Source organism: Scyliorhinus torazame, chromosome 7 (genome assembly GCF_047496885.1).
Source record: "Scyliorhinus torazame isolate Kashiwa2021f chromosome 7, sScyTor2.1, whole genome shotgun sequence".
In the NCBI taxonomy this organism is placed as follows: domain Eukaryota; kingdom Metazoa; phylum Chordata; class Chondrichthyes; order Carcharhiniformes; family Scyliorhinidae; genus Scyliorhinus; species Scyliorhinus torazame.
Window position 1 is genome coordinate 95,745,549 of NC_092713.1, and position 19,057 is coordinate 95,764,605.

The following is a 19,057-nucleotide window of genomic DNA, read 5'->3' on the forward strand; positions in this document are numbered from 1 at the left end:
CGGGACACCACTACCCGGGACACCACTACCCGGGACACCATTACCCGGGACACCCCTACCCGGGACAGCACTGCCCAGGAAAGCCCTACCCGGGACAGCACTACCCAGGAAGACGAAATACCGGACAGTGACTCAGAGTGGATGGGTGGAGACGAACCCCCACCCCAAAGTGCCATGGACTCAGAGTGGGACGAAGAGCATGACACAACGCCACTGCTGTCACCAACACCCTCCACCATCGCAGAAACACTCACCTCGGTTGGGCACTTTAGTGATGAGGCGTCTGGTACACTCACTGGTGCGCACAACACAGCCGTCCCAGTACAGCAGGTGGAAGTAGGAGCAGCAGAGGGGCCGGGCGGTCGGAGGACAGCCCAGCCAAAGCAAACATCTGCCGCCCAGATGGATCCCGGGTTCCTGGAGTTTCCACACCCACACATCGATCCGATGCAACCACCGACCCGGAGACGAGCGAAGAGGGTGACGGCCGGCTTGCGGCGGCTGCAGTCGCAGGTGGAGGAGTCCACCCGCGTCCAGGAGCTGGAAGTGGTGCCGGTCATACGTGCCACCCAGGCCGACACCGCACGGGTGGCGTCCGCGGAGGAGGCAATGGGTGCGACGGTGTCAGACATGGGGAACGGTTTGTGAGGCCTGGGGCTTTCCATGCAGGCGGCGTCTGTGGCCCAGGACATGGCTGCCCTCTCACAGGAGGCCATGAGCTAGTGCCAGCGCCAGATGGCAGAGGCGCTCAAAACCATAGCCCAGTCTCAGCAGGCCATGGCCCAGTCTCTGCAGGCCATGGCCCAGTCTCTGCAGGCTATCGCTGAGGGCATCGGCGCCACTGGCCATGTGCGAGCCGGCGTCGCACTGTCACAGACAGGGTTTGCCAACCCCCTGGGCTCCATGGCTGCAAACCTGCAGACCCCTGTCGATACCAGCACGGGCCTCCAGGACTGGCAGCGCCAGATGTTGGGGCGGGCGTCGGATGGCCAGTCCGTTCGCATCCCCCACCCATGTAGAGGCCTGGGGGCCATCGGGCACCCCGAGGGAGGAGGAGGTGGTGTGGTCCGTCCCGGCTCCCCCTGTAGGGGAGGTCCGGGAACACCGCGACACCTCGGACTGGGTGCATCCCCCCTTCCGTCCCAGGTGCATCGGGTGGGCAACGGGCAGGACAGGCTGGCAGCTCGCCATCCCAGTCGCCCGGGCCGCAGCCTGGCCCATCTAGGCCAGGACGCCCCAGGAAACGGCCGCCAAAGGGATCCAGTGTCAGAGGGCAGGAATCACAGGAGTCCACCTCCAGTTCTGCTGTACCGTCTGGGGAACCACGTAGACGTAGTCAAAGGGCCCGTAAGGCCAAACAATTAGACACTGAGTAAGTTGGCACGGGTGCAGGGCACAGATGAGTTTTAGGGGCTAGGGCACGTGCATGAACTCGTTTGGTTATTAAAGTCAATGTTACACCTACAGAAGCTGCCTTTGTGCTCTGTCCAAAGCGTGCGGGGGTGTCATGTACGTTGAGCGCAAGTGTGTGTGTGAGGGGTAGTCTTACCTCAGCCCCAGGTGAGTCTGCCCCGTTCCCCCTGGGCCGCCATCAACATCCCCCCGGGCAGAGGACGGGACCGTGCGCTGCAGTGTCACAGCCGCATGCAGGGATGGTCCGGGTGGATGGTGGTACTGTGGCCATGGGTCAGACATAGTCCAACGATGTGGAGCCAGGAGCTCACCGCAGGGCGGGTTGTCATCATCCTCCATGGCCTGCAATAGACACGCGTCCACCCGCAACTGGGTGAGCCGGCCCGTTGTGCCGCAGGTGGATTGGCAATGGGGGGGGGGGTGGTGTGCATGCGGGTGGGATGGGTGGGGTTGGGGAGGGTGAGGGTGCTGGGTGGGTGGATGGGTGGGGGGGTGTGGGTGGTCGGCTGTTGCCATGGTGTGCGGTCTGTGGCCATACTACCCGATTCCCACGCCCATCTAGTCAGTGAAGCGGGCGTCTATCAGTCTGTCCCCGTGCCCGCTGGGCCAGCCGGTAACGGTGGACAGCCACCCGCCTGTGTCTACCCCGTCTGTCCTGACCATTACCCCCATCCCCCTCATCTGGGGAGGACTGCGCCTCTTCCTGCTGCTCCTCCACTCCGCCCTCCTCTGCCTGCGGCACATCGCCCCTCTGCTGGGCTATGTTGTGCAGGACGCAGCACGCCACAATGATGCGGCCGACCCTATCTGACCGATACTGGAGGGCGCCCCCAGAGAGGTCCAGGCACCTGAAACGCATCTTCAGCACGCCAAAGCACCTCTCTATCACTCCCCTTGTCGCTACATGGGCATCATTGTAGCGGTTCTCCGCCTCATTGCGTGGCCTCCGTATAGGCGTCATCAGCCACGATCGCAATGGGTGGCCCCTGTCGCCCAGCAACCAGCCCCTCAGCCGGGGATGGCGTCCCTCGTACATGCCGGTGTTGGATGACCGCGACAACACGTATGAGTCGTGTACACTGCCTGGGTAACGGGCGCAGACTTGCAGGATCATCATGTGGTGGTCGCAGACCACCTGTATGTTCATCGAATAGGTCCCCTTCCTATTGGTGAACACGGCCCTGTTATCTGCAGGTGGCCGCACGGCGACGTGCATCCCATCAATCGCGCAATCATGGCAGAGAAGCCCACAGCCCGGGCATGTTGGCTGGCCCGGTCCACAGGGAAGCGGATGTAGCGGTGCGCCATGGCATATAGGGCATCTGTCACTGCCCGGATGCACCGATGCACCGATGTCTGCAATATGCCGGACAGGTCCCCACTCGGTGCTTGGAATGACCCCGTTGCATAAAAGTTCAGGGCCAACGTAACCTTGACGGACACGGGGAGAGGGTGTCCCCCGCCAGTGCCACGCGGTGACAGGTGTGCCAGCAGGTGGCAGATGTGTGCCACGGTTTCCCCCCTCATCCGGAGTCTCCTCCTGCATTCCCGGTCCGTGAGGTCCTGGTATGACTGCCGGGGCCGGTACACACGGGGCGCCCTCGGGTACCTCCGTTGCCGTGGGGCCGCGACGTCCTCCTCCCCCTCCTCGTCCTGTCGGTCAGGTGTCCCTCCAGCCTGGGCGGCTGCCGCCTGCCCCTCTGCGGCAGCCTGCGCCGCCCCTCTGGCACGCTGCTCCTCCTCCTCCTCATCAAGGGCAACATGGACAATAGCGGCTGCCGCCACGGCGGCCAACATCGCTGGATGATCTGAAATCATGACGGCCTGGTGGGGGGGGGTGGGGGGAAACGACGACATGTCATCATTGCCCATGTCCCCTCCTTCCCCCCAGCCAGGTGGCTGGACCGCATGGGTCCAACTGTTGGAGGCTGGCACCTGGCCAGGTGGACCAACTCACTTGCCCTCGCACCCCCCCCTCCCCGGCACGGACCCCCCCCCCAACCCCCTCCCCGGCACGGACCCCCCATCCCCCTCCCCGGCACGGAACCCCCATCCCCCTCCCCGGCCCGGACACCCCATCCCCATCCCCGGCCCGGACCCCCCATCCCCCTCCCCGGCACGGACCCCAACCTCCTCCCCGGCACAGATCCCCCATTCCCCTCGCCGGCACGGACCCCCCACCCATCCCCCTCCCCGGCACGGACCCCCCAACTTCCTCCCCGGCACGGACCCCCATCCCCCTCCCCGGCACGGACTCCCCCATCCCCCTCACCGGCACGGACCCCCCCAACCTCCTCCCTGGCACGGACCCCCCATCCCCCTCCCCGGCACGGACCCCCCCCCCATCCCCCTCCCCGGCACAGACCCCCCAAACCTCCTCCCCGGCACGGACCCCCCATCCCCCTCCCCGGCACGGACCCCAACCTCCTCCCCGGCACGGACCCCCCATTCCCCTCCCCGGCACGGACCCCCCCCATCCCCCTCCCCGGCACGGACCCCCCCAACCTCCTCCCCGGCACGGACCCCAACCTCCTCCCGGCACGGGCCCCCCATCCCCCTCCCCGGCACGGACCCCCCCAACCTCCTCCCCGGCACGGGCCCCAACCAACTCCCGGGCACGGACCCCCCCCATCCTCCTCCCCGGAAAGGACCCCACTCCCGGCACTCCCCCAGAGCCCAGCACACTCTAACCACCACCCCCGCCGCACACACACACACACACAACCCGAGACACACCTCTCCCCACACATTCAGACTGCGGCCACGCCATCGCCTGCCCAGTGGCCAACCCCCCAGGCCATCACTCACCTCCACGCTGGTCGGCGTGAACCTGGAGCACCCGGTCACGCCGATGAAAAGGAGGTTTGATTTACGTCGACGTGAACGGTCATCACGTCGACGGGACTTCGGCCCATCCGGAAGGGAGAATATCGGCAGGCCGAAAATCGTCTGCCTTGCGCAGACCCGTGCCATTCTCCGAAGTCAGCGGCGCCATTAACGCCCCGCCGACCTTTCTCCCTTCGGAGACTTCGGCAACCGGCGGGGGCGGGATTCACGGCGGCCAACGGCCATTCTCCGACCTTCTGGGGGGTCGGAGAATGCGCCCATGGATTGTAATGCAGTAACATAACACAAAGGACCTGAAATCTGTGCTGGTGATACCTGGGAAGTGCTTAGTTTCTGGATGTTATGTCAAGGAAAAGGGGGCAGAGTGAGGGTATGGGAAAGGGTTGTCCATTAGTTAGGTGCAGAAGGAAGCACTGGACGAATGGTAAATCACCGGTGCCATTGTGAAGATGGAGACAGCGAAAGGGTGAGCAGAAAGCTGCTGATTGATCAATCATCTGAGTTCAGGCATTCTGGGAGGGCGTTTCCACAAAAAGACTTGTACATATGACATTTCAGGCCTTCATTTAGGAGTATGCCAAACATGCTGAAAAGTCTGGGGTAACAATGGAGTCCACCAGCTGAATCTTAACCCCTTAATAGAAATGATGTGGAGATGCCGGCGTTGGGCTGGAGTGAGCACAGGAAGAAACAAACCTGTTGGACTTTAACCTGGTGTTGTAAGACTTCTTAGTGTCCTTAATAGAAAAGCATTGCAACAATACCCATTAACTAACAGGAAGCAGTGAGTAACGGTAAGGGCTCTTTCTCACGTTGGAGGGAGGTAACCAGTGGAGTGCCATAGGGATCAGTGCTGGGACCACAACTCTTCACAATACATGTTCATGTTTTAGAAGAAGAAACAGAGGGTACAGTGGTCAAATCTGTGGATACAAAGATGGGAGGGAAGGCAGTTTGTAACAGGATATAAATAGTTTACAGAAAGATATTGACAGGTGAAAAGGGAATTAGATTCTCTCCCATTCCCTTCTTGAGATGGCTGGTCACTAATACGTCTTACAGACAGCTCTGTTCATCCCTCCAAATTCACCAGGCTCATCAGTGAGTGGGCAGAAAATTGGCAAATGGAAACCAATGTGGGAAAATGTGAGATTCTCATTTTGGAAGAAAGAATGAGAAGGCGGATTATTATTTATATGGAGGATGACTGAAGAAAGCTGGAGCACAAAGAGACTTGGGGACCCTTGTTCATGAAACCCAGGAGGCTAGCACACAGGTGCATAAGGTAACAGGGAAGACAAATGGAATGCTGACTTTTATTTTAATGGGCTGGAGTATAAAAGTAGTGTTGCTGCAACTGTACAAGGTACTAGTGAGGCCACATTTAGAACACTGTGTACAGTTTTGGTCCCCTTATTAAAGGAAATATATATCATCATTGGAGGCAGTACAGAAGAGGTTTATTAGGATGATCCCAGGTATGGAGGGACTACCATATGAGGAAAAATTAAACATGTTGGGTCTGTATTCATTGGAGTTCAGAAGAATAAGAGGTGATATGGGGCCCGATTCTCCAGAAAGAATTCAAAGTGTGGTAGCGAGCGGAAACTGCCCCGAGGTTCCTGGCGCTTGGCCCAGCAAAACAGTTCAACGTTGATTGGTCCACTTATGAGGCCCCACGGGTTTCAAGTCGCAAATGAAAGCTCGGCTGCCAATACGCCAGGACGGTGTCACCAGCATCCCGCCCCCCCCCCCCCCCCACCCCCGCTCTAAAATGGTCGAGCAGCACTTACGCAGCACTTGCATAGCCAACCCCACTTAGCTTGCAGCCACGGCGCCAAGACGACCAACCCCAAGGTTTGGAAACACGGACCTGGGGAGGATCCTAGATGCAGTGGAGGCCAGGAGGGATGTCCTGTTCCCCCAAGGTCCCGGAGGGTGAGCCACAGGGCAACCAGTGCTGCCTGAGATGAAGTGGCAGTGGCATTCAGCTTGGGAGGCATGACCAGGAGGCCTGGCCTCCAGTGCCGCAAGGCCAACCACCTACACTGGGCAGCAAGGGTAGGTTGACCCCCTCCCCCCAAAACCCCCCATCCCCCAACATGAACAGCACCCCCCCAATCCTCCATTTGCCCCCCAACCCACCCTTCATCCCCCTCCCTTCACACCACACACCCACCAATGTGAACCACATGTGTGGCTAACGATGCCCTCCCTATGTCTCCGCAAGAGAGGCTCTCCTTCAATCGCCAGGAGAGGGCGCAGACTAGCAGAGAGGTGCCGAAAGTAAGAATCCTCAACATCTTTAAGTTACGGGGGTGGCTGAGGACAGAGCGGTCACCAATGCAGAGATTGGTGCATGTCGCAGAGGTGAGGATCCAACGGGCCCCATCCGGATGGACTGTCACACATGAGTTGTTAGTACCATACTGACTGACCCATCCCTTCCACTGACCACATGTTCATTCCCTCGCAGGTCCTCCAGCCAATGAGATTGATTGGTTTTTAAACAGTAAGGGAATTAAGGGTTATGGAGATAAGGCAGGACTTAATAAATGTTAGATCAGCCACGATCCTATTAAATGGTGGAACAGACTCAAAGGGCTGAATGGCCTACTCCTGTTCCTATTTCTTATGAGATTATAATTTGACCAAACCAAAGATCTGAGTCACAAGTGTTCAATTTAGAGTCATCTGCACTGAGCCTTCAGTAACAGAGGTGCTCAGCCTAATGCATTTTCTATGATTAACTATCTGACTGGAGCTGTGAAACATAGCAATGGTGGAAATTATATGTTGGCCGTCTTTATGGGGCTCATGTGCATTTACCATAAAATAAACTTAAGTATTGCTGATCAGAGGCTGCCATAAGACATTTGTCTTATTGTCTAAATAGTATTGAAGGGTTGCCAGTAAAGTCACACACTTACCCCTCCCTGTCGTCAGTGGACCAGATAAATCATAACTCAAAACACCTCATTTGGTATTTCCACTTGAGTGTTTTCAGATAGTGAGTTAGGACTCACTCCTCCGCATCCTCGCACCATTTTACCTCCCTCCTGCATCCCAGCACCGCTTCCCCTACACTTCCCTCCGCAATGAATGAAGCGTGTGGCTCACGATGTCCCCTCTGTGTCCCCACAGGAGACGCTTGCCCACAACAGATGAGAGAGAGCCAAGATGGGCGGCGGGGTGCCAGACATCAGGGGCGCGATTCTCCGACCCCCCACCGGGTCGGAGAATTGCCAGGGGCCGGTGTGAATCCCGCCCCCGCCGTGTCGCGAATTCTCCGCCACTGGAGATTCGGCGGGGGCGGGAATCGCGGCGGGCCGGTCGGCGGGAATCCCCCGGCGATTCTCCGGTCCGCGATGGGCCGAAGTCCCGCCGCTGTCAACCCATGCCAGCCGGCGTGGATTGAACCACATTTAGGATGGCGGGACACGGCGGCGCGGGCGGGCTCCGGGGTCCTGGGGGGGGGCGCGGGGCGATCTGGCCCCGGGGGGGTGCCCCCACGGTGGCCTGACGCACGATCGGGGCCCACCGATCCGCAGGCGGGCCTGTGCCGTGGGAGCACTCTTTTCCTTCCGCCTTCGCCATGGTCTCCACCATGGCGGAGGCGGAAGAGACCCCCTCCACTGCGCATGCGCGGGGATGCCGTGAGCAGCCGCTGACGCTCCCGCGCATGCGCCACCCGGCAAAGTCATTTCCACGCCAGCTGGCGGGGAACCAAAGGACTTTCCCGCCAGCTGGCGGGGCGGAAATCAGTCCACCGTGGGCCTAGCCCCTCAAGGTGAGGGCTCGGCCCCTCAATATGCGGAGACTTCCGCACCTTTGAGGCGGCGCGATGCCAGACTGATTCGCGCTCTTTTTGGCGCCGGTCGGCGTACATCGCGCCGATATCGGAGAATCCCGCCCCTGAGTCCTGACCCATCCCTCTCACTGACCACATGTCCATATCCTGCAGGACTCCATCCAACAGTGCTGGCCCCTCCGGGGTGGTTCCCCCCATGCCTCCAATGAAAACATATTTTAATAATAATCTTTTTTGTCACAAGTAGGCTTATATTAACACTGCAATTAAGTTGCTGTGAAAAACCCCTAGTCACCACACTCCGGCACCTGTTCGGGTACACAAAGGGAGAATTCAGAATGTCCAAATTACCTAACAGCATGTCTTTCGGGACTTGTGGGAGTAAATAGGAGCATTCGGAGGAAACCCACGCAGACACTGGGAGAACGTGCAGACTTCGCACAACAGTGACCCAAGCCGGGAATCGAACCAGGATATTGGCGCTGTGAAGCAATTGTGCTAACCACTGTACCACTGTACCGCCCTTGGAGGGGCGCTCTGAGGAGACCACCATATTTGCAGCACAGCTGTCATCCCACCCTCCATCAGCACAGGAGACACAAACCTTGTTGGGCGACAGTAGTGGTCAAGCTTCTGGGGCACATTCTGATGAGCACCACACAGTAGCATATCAGGTGGAGGCAGGAACACCCAAGCAAGACAGCAATCGGAGGGCTGCTGGATCCCAGGACCCAACTGGGATCCAGTCAGATGCTGACCCTCTGGACCAGGTTTACCCGGAGCTGATGCAGATGATAAGGTGCGGCCGTGTGTTTCAGAGGGGGATGTCAGCGATACTGCAGTAGGTCCATAGCCGACTGGAGGAGTCCCAGAGGCTGCCGTTGCACTAGATAGCGCAGACACTGCATGGCACCGAGGCCAACACTGCTAGGGTCATGGCCACAGTGGAGAGCCTGGGGCACGACGTTGGCAGCATGAGTGGAAATGTCCAAGGCGTGGCTCAGTCTATAACGCCTCTGGCTGAGCGCCTCGACAGCATATTCCAGTCACTAGAGAATGTCACCCAGTACCAGGTGGACCTTCATGAGGCACTGCGGAGCATGTCCCAGTCTCAGGCTGGTATTGCTGAGGCACTCCAGAGCATGTCTCAGTCACTGACGAGCATCGCTGAGGGCATCGACACTGTGCTGCAGACATTGGAGAGCCGGCAGGGCTGGCAGAGCCAGATGACGCGGGGGCAACCGGGGCATATCCAGCTGCCCCTTCGTCCCAAGGTGAATGTCAGGGCCCTATGAGCACCGACTGGGAGGAGGGGGTGCTGAGTGCCAACCTGGAGCCACCCTACAGAGTGGCAACAGTGGCCACCAGCTCCCCCGGGTTTCCCCCGGAGCGTCTTGGAGTCAGCATCCAGAACATGGTGGCACAGCAGGGCATATGCCACCAATAAGTTAGCTGGGGCGCCCCGGCTCCAGGGCCTCCAGAGGCAAACGGCATCAAAGGCTGCTGGACGCAGTGAGCAGCAGACTGCCTCCACCTCAGATGTGCATCCTGGAGACACACAGCAGTATAGAGCATGATAGGCTAAGCAGGTCGAGGATCACAGATGGTACTTGGGGGGGGGGGGGGGGGGGGAGGGGGGGATAGAGGGGGGAGGTTGGGGAAGGGGGGGATTGTGGGTGGAGGGGGGGAAGGTGTGGGGGAGGGGTGCGGAGGGGTGTGCGGCACTGTTGGGGACTTGGGGCAGTCGGGGGCACATGTACTGCATTAAAAAACGTACCTGAGAAATATGACGCCTATGGCACTGTCTTCTGCAACGCGGGCTGACCACCAATCCCTTGCCCCAGCCGCCTGGGCGTGGTGGTCGTGAATTTTCCCCTCCCTCTCCTCCCTCCCCCCACCCCCAGGCACGCCACGTGTAGGTGATGGGTGTGAGCGAGCACCCAGGCAGGAGCCAAACTATGGCATAGATTGAGGAGCAGCAGCCATTGACAATGACCAGTGGACATCCCTGACACAGTCCCGTTACCCTGGGGTGTGTCACAAAGACCCTGGAAGGGTGGAACAGGGTGTTGTTGAGGGGAAGAAGGGGTGGAGGAGAAGGAGGTACGATAACGGATGAAGCCAGGTCTTATCTGAAGCGGGCAAAAATGAGGGCATCCGTGGCCCTCCAGGCTTTCCAGAACCTCGCTGCTGCTGCCTGTCCTCCGGATGGTCCTGCGGGTCCTCCCCAGGATCGTACCCCAGCCCCTCATGGTCCTGCTCCTGCTCATCCTCCTCAGACGTAGCCGCATGTTCCTCCCCTCCCCACCTCTAGCAGGTCACCCAGCTGCTGTACCAGGTTGTGGAGGGTACAGCAGACCACCACGAAGCGGGCGACCCTCTGGGGGTTGTATTGCAGGGCACCGCCAGAGCAGTCGAGGCATTGGAACTGCATTTTGAGCAGTCCAATGCACCACTCAATGACAGCCCAGGTGGCTGCATGGGTCTCATTGGATTGTGCCTGTGCATTGGTCGGCAGCCTCTGCACTGGTGACTTCAGCCAGATCCTCAGCGGGTACCCCTTATCCCCCAAGAGCCAACCGGTCATCCTGGGGTGCTCCTCGAAGAGGCCGGGGATGTCCAGCTGCCCCAGGATGCTGCTGTCGTGCACACATCCTGGGAAGCGTACACACACGTCATGATCTTCATGTGGTGGTCGCACATGAACTGGATGTTCAGGGAGTGGAACCCTTCCTGTTGATGTAAAGCACTCCCCAATGGCCCGGTGTGCGTAAGGCGACATGTGTGACATTTATTATCTCCTGGACATGGGCATCCAGTCGTTTGCAGAGAATCCTGCTGTCCGGGCATCTTGATGTGCCTAGTCCATGTCAAAGTTGGCATAGTTTTCTGCCCAGGTAAACAGGGCATCCATGACCTCATGGGTGCACTTGTGGGCTGTAGCTTGTGAGATGCCACACAAGCCCCGCTCAAGCCTTTGAATGACCCTGAGGAGTAGAAGTTCAGGATTGCGGCGACTTTGACGGCCACTGGGAGTGGGTATCCTTGTCCTCCGTGAGGACATGGCACTGGTGCTGTTCCGTCCCCTTGTTGAGGTTGAGCCCCCTGTGGCACGCGCTGTCCGTCATCTGTTCAAATGACCAGTGATGCCTGTACACCTTGGGCCGTTGCGGGCCTCCCCCTCTGGATCTCTCCCCAGCAGGGTGGGTGGCCGGGTGTGGGGCGGGATCCGGCACATAGGCTGCCACCTCGAACTTCTGCCAAAGCTGTTGCCACTGCCTTCTCTGGCATCTGGCCTCCTAGCCTGCCAGCAGCACCGCGAGGACAGCCTCCGCGGGGTCCAAAATATCATCCACCTTGTGTAATATCTGTAAGGAACTGGAGAGGGCGTGAGACTGAAAACCAGCGATGCCTTCCACCCCGGACCCTGCATTCCCCCATTGCTCCCCCTCCCAAATCCCCTGCCATCCAACACCCCTGGCCGCAGCGAGGGACCCTGGTCACCGGTTCCCAAGCTCTGTTTTCCAGACATCTGCACGTAACGTTACCTGGACAGGGTGCTAGTCCCCTCCACAGTGCAGTCACCTGCACTTTGGTCACGAAAACTACCTCGGTGCTGGGGCCCAGCCCCTGGGTGTTTGGATGTTGGCTGCCGCGTCTGTGGTGGTTGTTGCCTTAAGTGTTCAGACAGTGTCCAGGCATCACTGTCTGATTGTGATGCTAGGCACGCCTACCCACAGGAATCCACTTGGGATGCATGAAATGATCACTTAGCTACAATTGCCAATTCCCTATGAGTAATAGCCTTCAGACGCCCAACCAGAGGCCTCCCCGGTCAGTGGGAGTTTTAGGGTGGTCGATGGGACAGACAGGCAGGGACTAGGGTTGCCCCCGTTATGGATACACATGATCCGTGGGTGGCTTGGTGGCTCTGGGGGCGCTGAGATACCTCCCATTCCCCCCCCCCCCCACCCAAGCCCAGTGGTGACCTCCCCACCGATGGTGGTCACCCCCCCACCCCCCCGTCACATACCAAGGACACCTCCATGGTCGCTCCCCTACCGCCCCACATCCCCCCCCCCCCCCAAGCACTCGGGCAGCAACCCCACTGTCCCAGGGCTCAATGCCTGGGAGCATAGATGGTTACTCACCTCCTCGGATCCCCACAGCAGCCATTCTGCCAGCTTAACGTTTTCAAAATGGTGTACTAATCGCTGCCCACGTGACCACTTGTTGGGGAGATCGTTAGATCACCAGAGGCCGTAAGATAGGGGGTCGCTCCCGTTTATTGTATGGAGATTGGCTTTAAGTGGTGATTAATGGTTTCTCGCCACACTATGGTGGGGGTCCTGATTTTGCCAACGTGAGCGGGCTGGTTGATCGCAAACCGATCGCCACCCGGTGTGGTTCTCGATTTACCCTCTCCCGCAATCTAGCGGCCTTGCCGCGCTCTTGCTCAAGGGCAACGCAGCCATAAAATCGCGCCCCATGGGTCATGTTCCAGACAAGCTGAAAAAATTGACCACTGCTGATTTTTTCTTTTCCACGTTTTGAATCGTGGGGATCACATAGTGATCACCTCAAGGCATCATTGATTTAATCGGTGCAATCAGTTTGTCACACTGACCTGATGAGGCATTGTCTAGTGCTAAACAATGTTGCTGGAGGGGCTATCTCTGACTAGAACAATACGGGCAGCACAGTAGCACAAGTGGCTAGCACTGTGGCTTCACAGTGCCAGGGTCCCAGATTTGATTCCTCGCTGGGTCACTGTCTGTGCGGAGTCTGCACGTTCTCCCTGTGTGTACGTGGGTTTCCTCCGGTGCTCTGGTTTCCTCCCACAGTCCAAAGACGTGCAGGTTAGGTGGAATGGCCATGATAAATTGCCCTTAGTGTCCAAAGAAAGGTTAGGAGCGGTTATTGGGTTAAGGGGATAGGGTGGAAGTGAGGGCTGAAGTGAGTCGGTGCAGTCTCGATAGGCCGAATGGCCTCCTTCTGCACTGTATGTTCTATGTTCTATATCTATACCCTCATGTCATCCCAATTCATGGTCTTTAAATGTAGTGGAAAGTGTGCAGGGAGCAGATGTAACACTTATTGCATGTGGGCTAACCTGCGAGCTAGATATGAGGAGATGGTGGTGTCGTGGTAATGTCACTTGACTAGTAATCCAGAGACCCAGGCTATTGCACTGGGGACGTGGGTTTAAAATCCTCCCATGGCAGCTGGTACAATGTGAATTGAATGAATAAGTTTGGAATGTAAACGTAGTCTCAGTAATGGTGACCACGAAAGCTATCATTGATTTTCATATCAACCCATCTGGTTCACTAACGTCTTTTCGGGAAGGAAATCTACCATCCTTGCCTGGTGTACATGTGACTCCAGACCCACACAATGTGGTTGACTGTTACCTTCCTTCTGAGTGGCCTTGCATTCCTTAAAGGCTCCCACACAGGCAGAGTGCCAGGCATCATACTGCCACCTATCATGAATGATGCACTGATGAGAAATGGAAGCATCATATTTTCAAAGTCGGCAGAGATTCAGTCAGGGAAAAAAAATTAAAACTTCAACTCTGTCCAAAGCATGTCTGTGCTAGGGCATGGGCCAACGTCTCAGCAGGTAAGTGAAAGTATATCCTTGGTACTTTATTTTCAGATAAAGGAAATGTAGTCACACATGAACAGAAGTCTGTTAATAAATGGATAGGTGCAGGGTTTAGAGAAGGTCTAATCAATGATTGCCTAGCCTCACAGCCTGAAAAGGCAATCTGGCAGTGGCTCCTTCATCTGTGTGCAATAGTTGGTTGTTGCACTTACCTTTTAGCCCTACAACCCCTCGTCCCCTCCAACACATTATTATTGCTGCTTTTGGTGCTTTGTGATTATTCCAATCAGAAAAGCAAAGATATGTAACATGCAGAAGACCTTGATCATTCTGGAGATTTTGTTATTGCTGTATGTGTCCCCTTATCTGGCAAGATATATGCAGAATCTTGGTAACTTCAACAATGATTCCAATTGCTGCATAAACCGCAATGCAACTGTGTTTGGGATGAGAGGATATTCTTGATACAGGAGGCCAACTTCTTTCTTTGTGGGATATGATGACTATAATCTATGGTCTCTATGGACTATGGTCTCCACACTAGTCTTACAATGACTACTACCTGGGAATCAGGCATCTAGCTGTGTTGTGCATGAAAGTCACAAACATTGATAGAGTGATACCCCTTGCAGCTTATGAAGGCAAAGCTGTTTTGTGCAGTTGGGTGCCACAAAAGATTAGATGAGAAGTTAAATCAAGGTCCTGTCTACCATCTCAGGTTTAATATACAAGGTCCTATGGCATTATTTCGAAACAAATTGAGAAATTCTCCCTGGTGACTTGACCAACATTTATCCCTCAACAAAATTACCAAAACATATTAGCTGGTCATTAACTTGTTTCTGTTTGTGGAGTGTTGTTGGGTGCAATTTGTCTACCTTGCTTGCTATATTGTAACTGACTAGGCTTCAAAAACTGAGTGATTATAAATGCTTTGGCATGTCCTGAGGTCATTAGACATGCAATTTCAATTCAAGTCTTTCCTTTTTTTCTATTTATAGATTGACTGCCGTGACTAATGTACCTGTGGCACCCTGAAGGTTAAGTGCTGTGGTAACCCCTGCAGTAATGACAATGCCATGTCTGTGGAGAGTTTGGCTGGAGTCAGGCTCCTGCGTGTCACAGAATTTACAGTGCTGAAGGAGGCCATTCGGCCCATCAATTCTGCACCCTACTCACGCCCACACCTCCACCCTCCCCGTAACCCAGTAACGCCACCCAACCCAACCTTTTTGAACACTAAGGTCAATTTAGCATGGCCCATCCACCTAACCTGCACATCATTGGACTGTGGGAGGAAACCGGAGCACCCAGACGAAACCCACGCAGACACGGGGAGAAACTGCAGACTCCGCCCAGACAGTGACCCAAGCCGGGAATCGAACCTGGGACCCTGGAGCTGTGAAGCAACTGTGCTAACCACTATGCTACCTTGGTACCCTATTCAAGTATTCCCTATTCATTGTGTCTATTCAAGTAAGTCCGCCCTGCTAGGAATTTGTTTCTGCAGTTATTTAAATGTATTACCAGTGAATGCTGGCCTGACATCATCACTGATGCTGGTGACCGGCTCGAGGTTCTGACCTTAAATTAATCCTGCAGTTAAAGGAACTGGAAAGGGTTGGTTCGGGGGGTGGAGCACCGAGTCTCGCTTTACGCAGATGACCGGCTCTTGTATATTTCAGACCTGCTGGAGGGGATGGGGGAAGTTATGTGGATCCTCATGAATTTGGTAATTTTTCGGGGTATAAATTGAACATGGGGAAAAGCGAGCTGTTCGCAATCCAGGCAAGAGGGCAGGAGAAGAGACTGGGAGAGCTGCCGTTTAGAATGGTAGGAAGGAACTTTTGATATCTGGGAATCCAGGTGGCCCGGGAATGGGAGGCACTGCACAAGTTAAACCTATCCCGGCTCGTAGAACAAATGAAAGGACTTTAAGAGATGGGACATGCTCCCGCTATCACTGGCGGGGTGGGTACAGATTGTGAAAATGACAGTCCTCCCCAGATTTCTGTTTGGCTTTTAGTCATCCCCATCTTCATCCCGAGGGACTTTTTCAAGCAGGTGAATAAGGTTATTTCGGGCTTTTTGTGGGCGGGTAAAACCCCGCGAGTGAAGAAAGTGTTGCTGGAGCATCGTCGGGGGGAGGGTGGGTTGGCGCTGCCGAACCTTTGCAATTACTACTGGGCAGCTAATATAGCCATGATTAGGAAGTGGGTAGTGGGGGGAGGGGCTGGTGTGGGAGCAGATGGAGGCGGCGTCATGTAAAGACACAAGTTTGGAGCACTGATAACGGCACCTCTTCTGTTCTCGCCGGCCCGATACTCCACAAGTCCGGTGGTGGTGGCGGCTCTGAGAATCTGGGGGCAGTGGAGGAGATATAAGAGAGTGGAGGGAGCATCGGTTTGGACCCCAATTTATAATAATCATCGGTTTGTACCAGGTAGGTTGGATGGTGGGTTCCGGAGATGGCAAAGGGCAGGAATTAGGAGGATGGGGGATCTATTTATAGACGAGACTTCCCCAGCTTGAAAGCCTTGGAGAATAAATTTGAATTGCCAGCAGGGAATGGGTTTAGGTATTTGCAGGTGCGAGACTTCTTGAGAAGGCAGGTTCCAGCCTTCCTGCTGCTGCCGCCATGGGGGGATTGTAGAAGCCTGCTGTTTCCTAATACATCTAATAGGTAAAAGTGATAGTTCGAAAGATAGCTATTTAGTACCTGGTCTATTGAATCACTCATAACATCAGGTCATTTAAAACACACATTCAGCATTTCAAGAACAGAGCAGCAAACAGAAATTCCTACTCAGCTAACAAATACATTTGCAAGATAAAGTGACCAACGACAGGGCAGTCTCCATGGCAATGCCACAGGCACCTAAAGGCGCTATTGTATTCAGTAACAAACCAGTTCAGGTCATTTGCGATAACAGCATTCCATAACTCATACAGGAATTCATTTAAGGTTCATGTTGCATATTAAAAGATGGACAACTTACCATCAAATCAAATGTATTTGAATCTAACTCAAACCAATTAGGATTATATTGGGGTGTAATTAAATGGCTAAAGACAGATATGATACAATATAACTGTGAAGTTTCAGTCGGCCATTTTTAGCTGGATCATTTTCTCATTCTTTCTCTCTCACATTTCACTTTCTTACATGACTTTTGAAGTTATTGCGAGATGTTTGCCTAAGCAAGAAAATCATTTCTGTGATTCTTTGAAAGTTTCAATTGTCTACGAGTTGCCTTTTAAATGACTTTCAATTGTAATCAATAGAAGACAAATAAAACAATTCTTATTTGCACCTGAGAAGTTTTAACTTAAATTTCTACTGAGTTCTAGTAATCGCAAAGTGCTACTAGTACCGCATGGTAGATCTATCAGGGATACAGGAGAGAGTAGTCTCCAGTACCTGGGTAGGAGAGGTGAATGTATCAAATATTTACCAGGAACTTTTGGATGCGGAGGAAACTCAGGTGGAGGATCTTAGTGGGAAGACGAGCTAGGAGGAGAGATAGAGGTGGGTCTGTGGGCGGTTCCCTAAGCAGGGTTAATACATCCTCATCATGTGTCAGGCTTAGCCTGATCCAATTCAAGGTATTCCACCGGGCACACATGACGGTGGCCTGGATGAGCATGTTTTTTGGGGTAGAGGTGTGCGAGGTGCGCGGGAAGCCCAGCAAATCATGTCCATATGTTTTGGGCATGCCTGAACCTTAGAGGGTTTTGGCAGGGTTTCACGAAGGCAATGTTCACTGTACTCAAAACACGGGTGGTGCCGAGTACGGAGGTGGCGATCTTTGGAGTGTCGGAAGAGCCGGGGGTTCAGGGGGTGAAAGAGGCCGACATCTTGGCCTCCCTGGTAGCCCGGAGACGGATTGTATTAATGTGGAGGGACTCGAAGACCCCGAGTGTAGAGACCTGAGTTAGTGACATGGCTGGGTTTCTCAGTCTCGAGAAAATAAAGTTGGATTGGATTGGATTTGTTTATTGTCACGTGTACCGAGGTACAGTGAAAAGTATTTTTCTGCGAGCAGCTGAACAGATCATTAAGTACATGAGAAGAAAAGGGAATAAAAGAAAATACATAATAGGGCAACACAACATATACAATGTAACTACATAAGCACTGGCATCGGATGAAGCATACAGGGTGTAGTGTTAATGAAATCAGCCCATAAGAGGGTCATTTAGGAGTCTGGCAGTGGGGAAGAAGCTGTTTTTGAGTCTGTTCGTGCGTGTTTTCAGATTTCTGTATCTCCTGCTCAATGGAAGAAGTTGGAAGAGTGAGTAAGCCGGGTGGGAGGGGTCTTAAGAGGGTCAATGGTTGGGTTCACCCAGAGGTGGCAGCCATTCGTCGACTTTCTCGGGGAAAATTAAAATGTCAGCAGAAGCAGAATTCCAAAGGTGGGGGGAGGGGAGGGGGGGGGGGGGGGCGGATTGTTGTTTTATGCTTGGAGTGTGTGAAGATTGTGATGGGGTGGAAATGTTTATTGTACCATGTTTATGTCGCTGTTATTATTATAAAAACTAGCAAATACCCTAATTAAAATATTTTTTAAAAACTCTCTTCGCTGCTGCTTAGGACCAGTTTCCCCAAAGGACTCGAGCTTACAGCATAAACCCAGCAGGCATGGCAGCTAGACTGGAAACATCATCATCATAGAAAGCCAGGCACTCTCTTGTTTAGTGAGAGATACATTGCTGGAGCAAATGGTTCAATGCTACCATTATGGCCAAGAGAGAGTGCAAAGTTCCATTGTTCCCAGTGCACAAATGTGTCAGATCTAATCACATAATTGGATATAAAGGACTCAAAAGCATTCATCTGTTCAAAAATCATGTTATGCATGCTCTTCATTTTACATTCTGGGTGAATTTTGGTTCATAGCACTCAAGCCCCTTTACCATAGGTTGTGTCAATCTGTGTTTATGGTATTTTTCAACAAGCTGGTCTCTCACGAGTAGCTCAATCCCTAACCATGGATAGAGTAAATAATTACAGCAAACAAAGAGTGAATATTTATATTCTAATTGTAAATAACAGAGCTCAGCTAAAACAGAACAGAGGCTGGGTCATCTTTCATCGGCGTCTGTCACACACCAGTGTCATACACACCACCATTAATAATTGTTTAATAACATATTCAGTTCAAACGTTTGTTCTCTGATCTCTAATGATCCTGTCTCAGAATGGATGTGGTTACTGTGAACTTACTTCCAATAGGAAATGACCGCGTTGTCAATGGTGACTGTCTTTCTGAATCAACAGTTTGGATTGGTCCCCAGATCTCAGGCTGATCAATAACAGCTTTAAGACATGGACAAAGTCAGCCAACAAAATTAACATAGGACATTAATATACTG

At 54.3% G+C, this 19,057-nt stretch overlaps 1 protein-coding gene across 9 annotated transcripts in view; it reads right to left on the reverse strand.

The window, feature by feature from the left end:
- Positions 1-19,057, reverse strand: part of sgip1a (SH3GL interacting endocytic adaptor 1a) — a 396,400-nt gene that overhangs the window by 81,113 nt on the left and 296,230 nt on the right. For all 9 annotated transcript variants that reach the window (XM_072511110.1, XM_072511109.1, XM_072511103.1 and 6 more), the window contains exon 12: positions 18,909-19,001. In XM_072511110.1, coding sequence (XP_072367211.1) covers positions 18,909-19,001 — 93 coding nt within the window. The remainder of the gene's footprint in view (positions 1-18,908; positions 19,002-19,057) is intronic.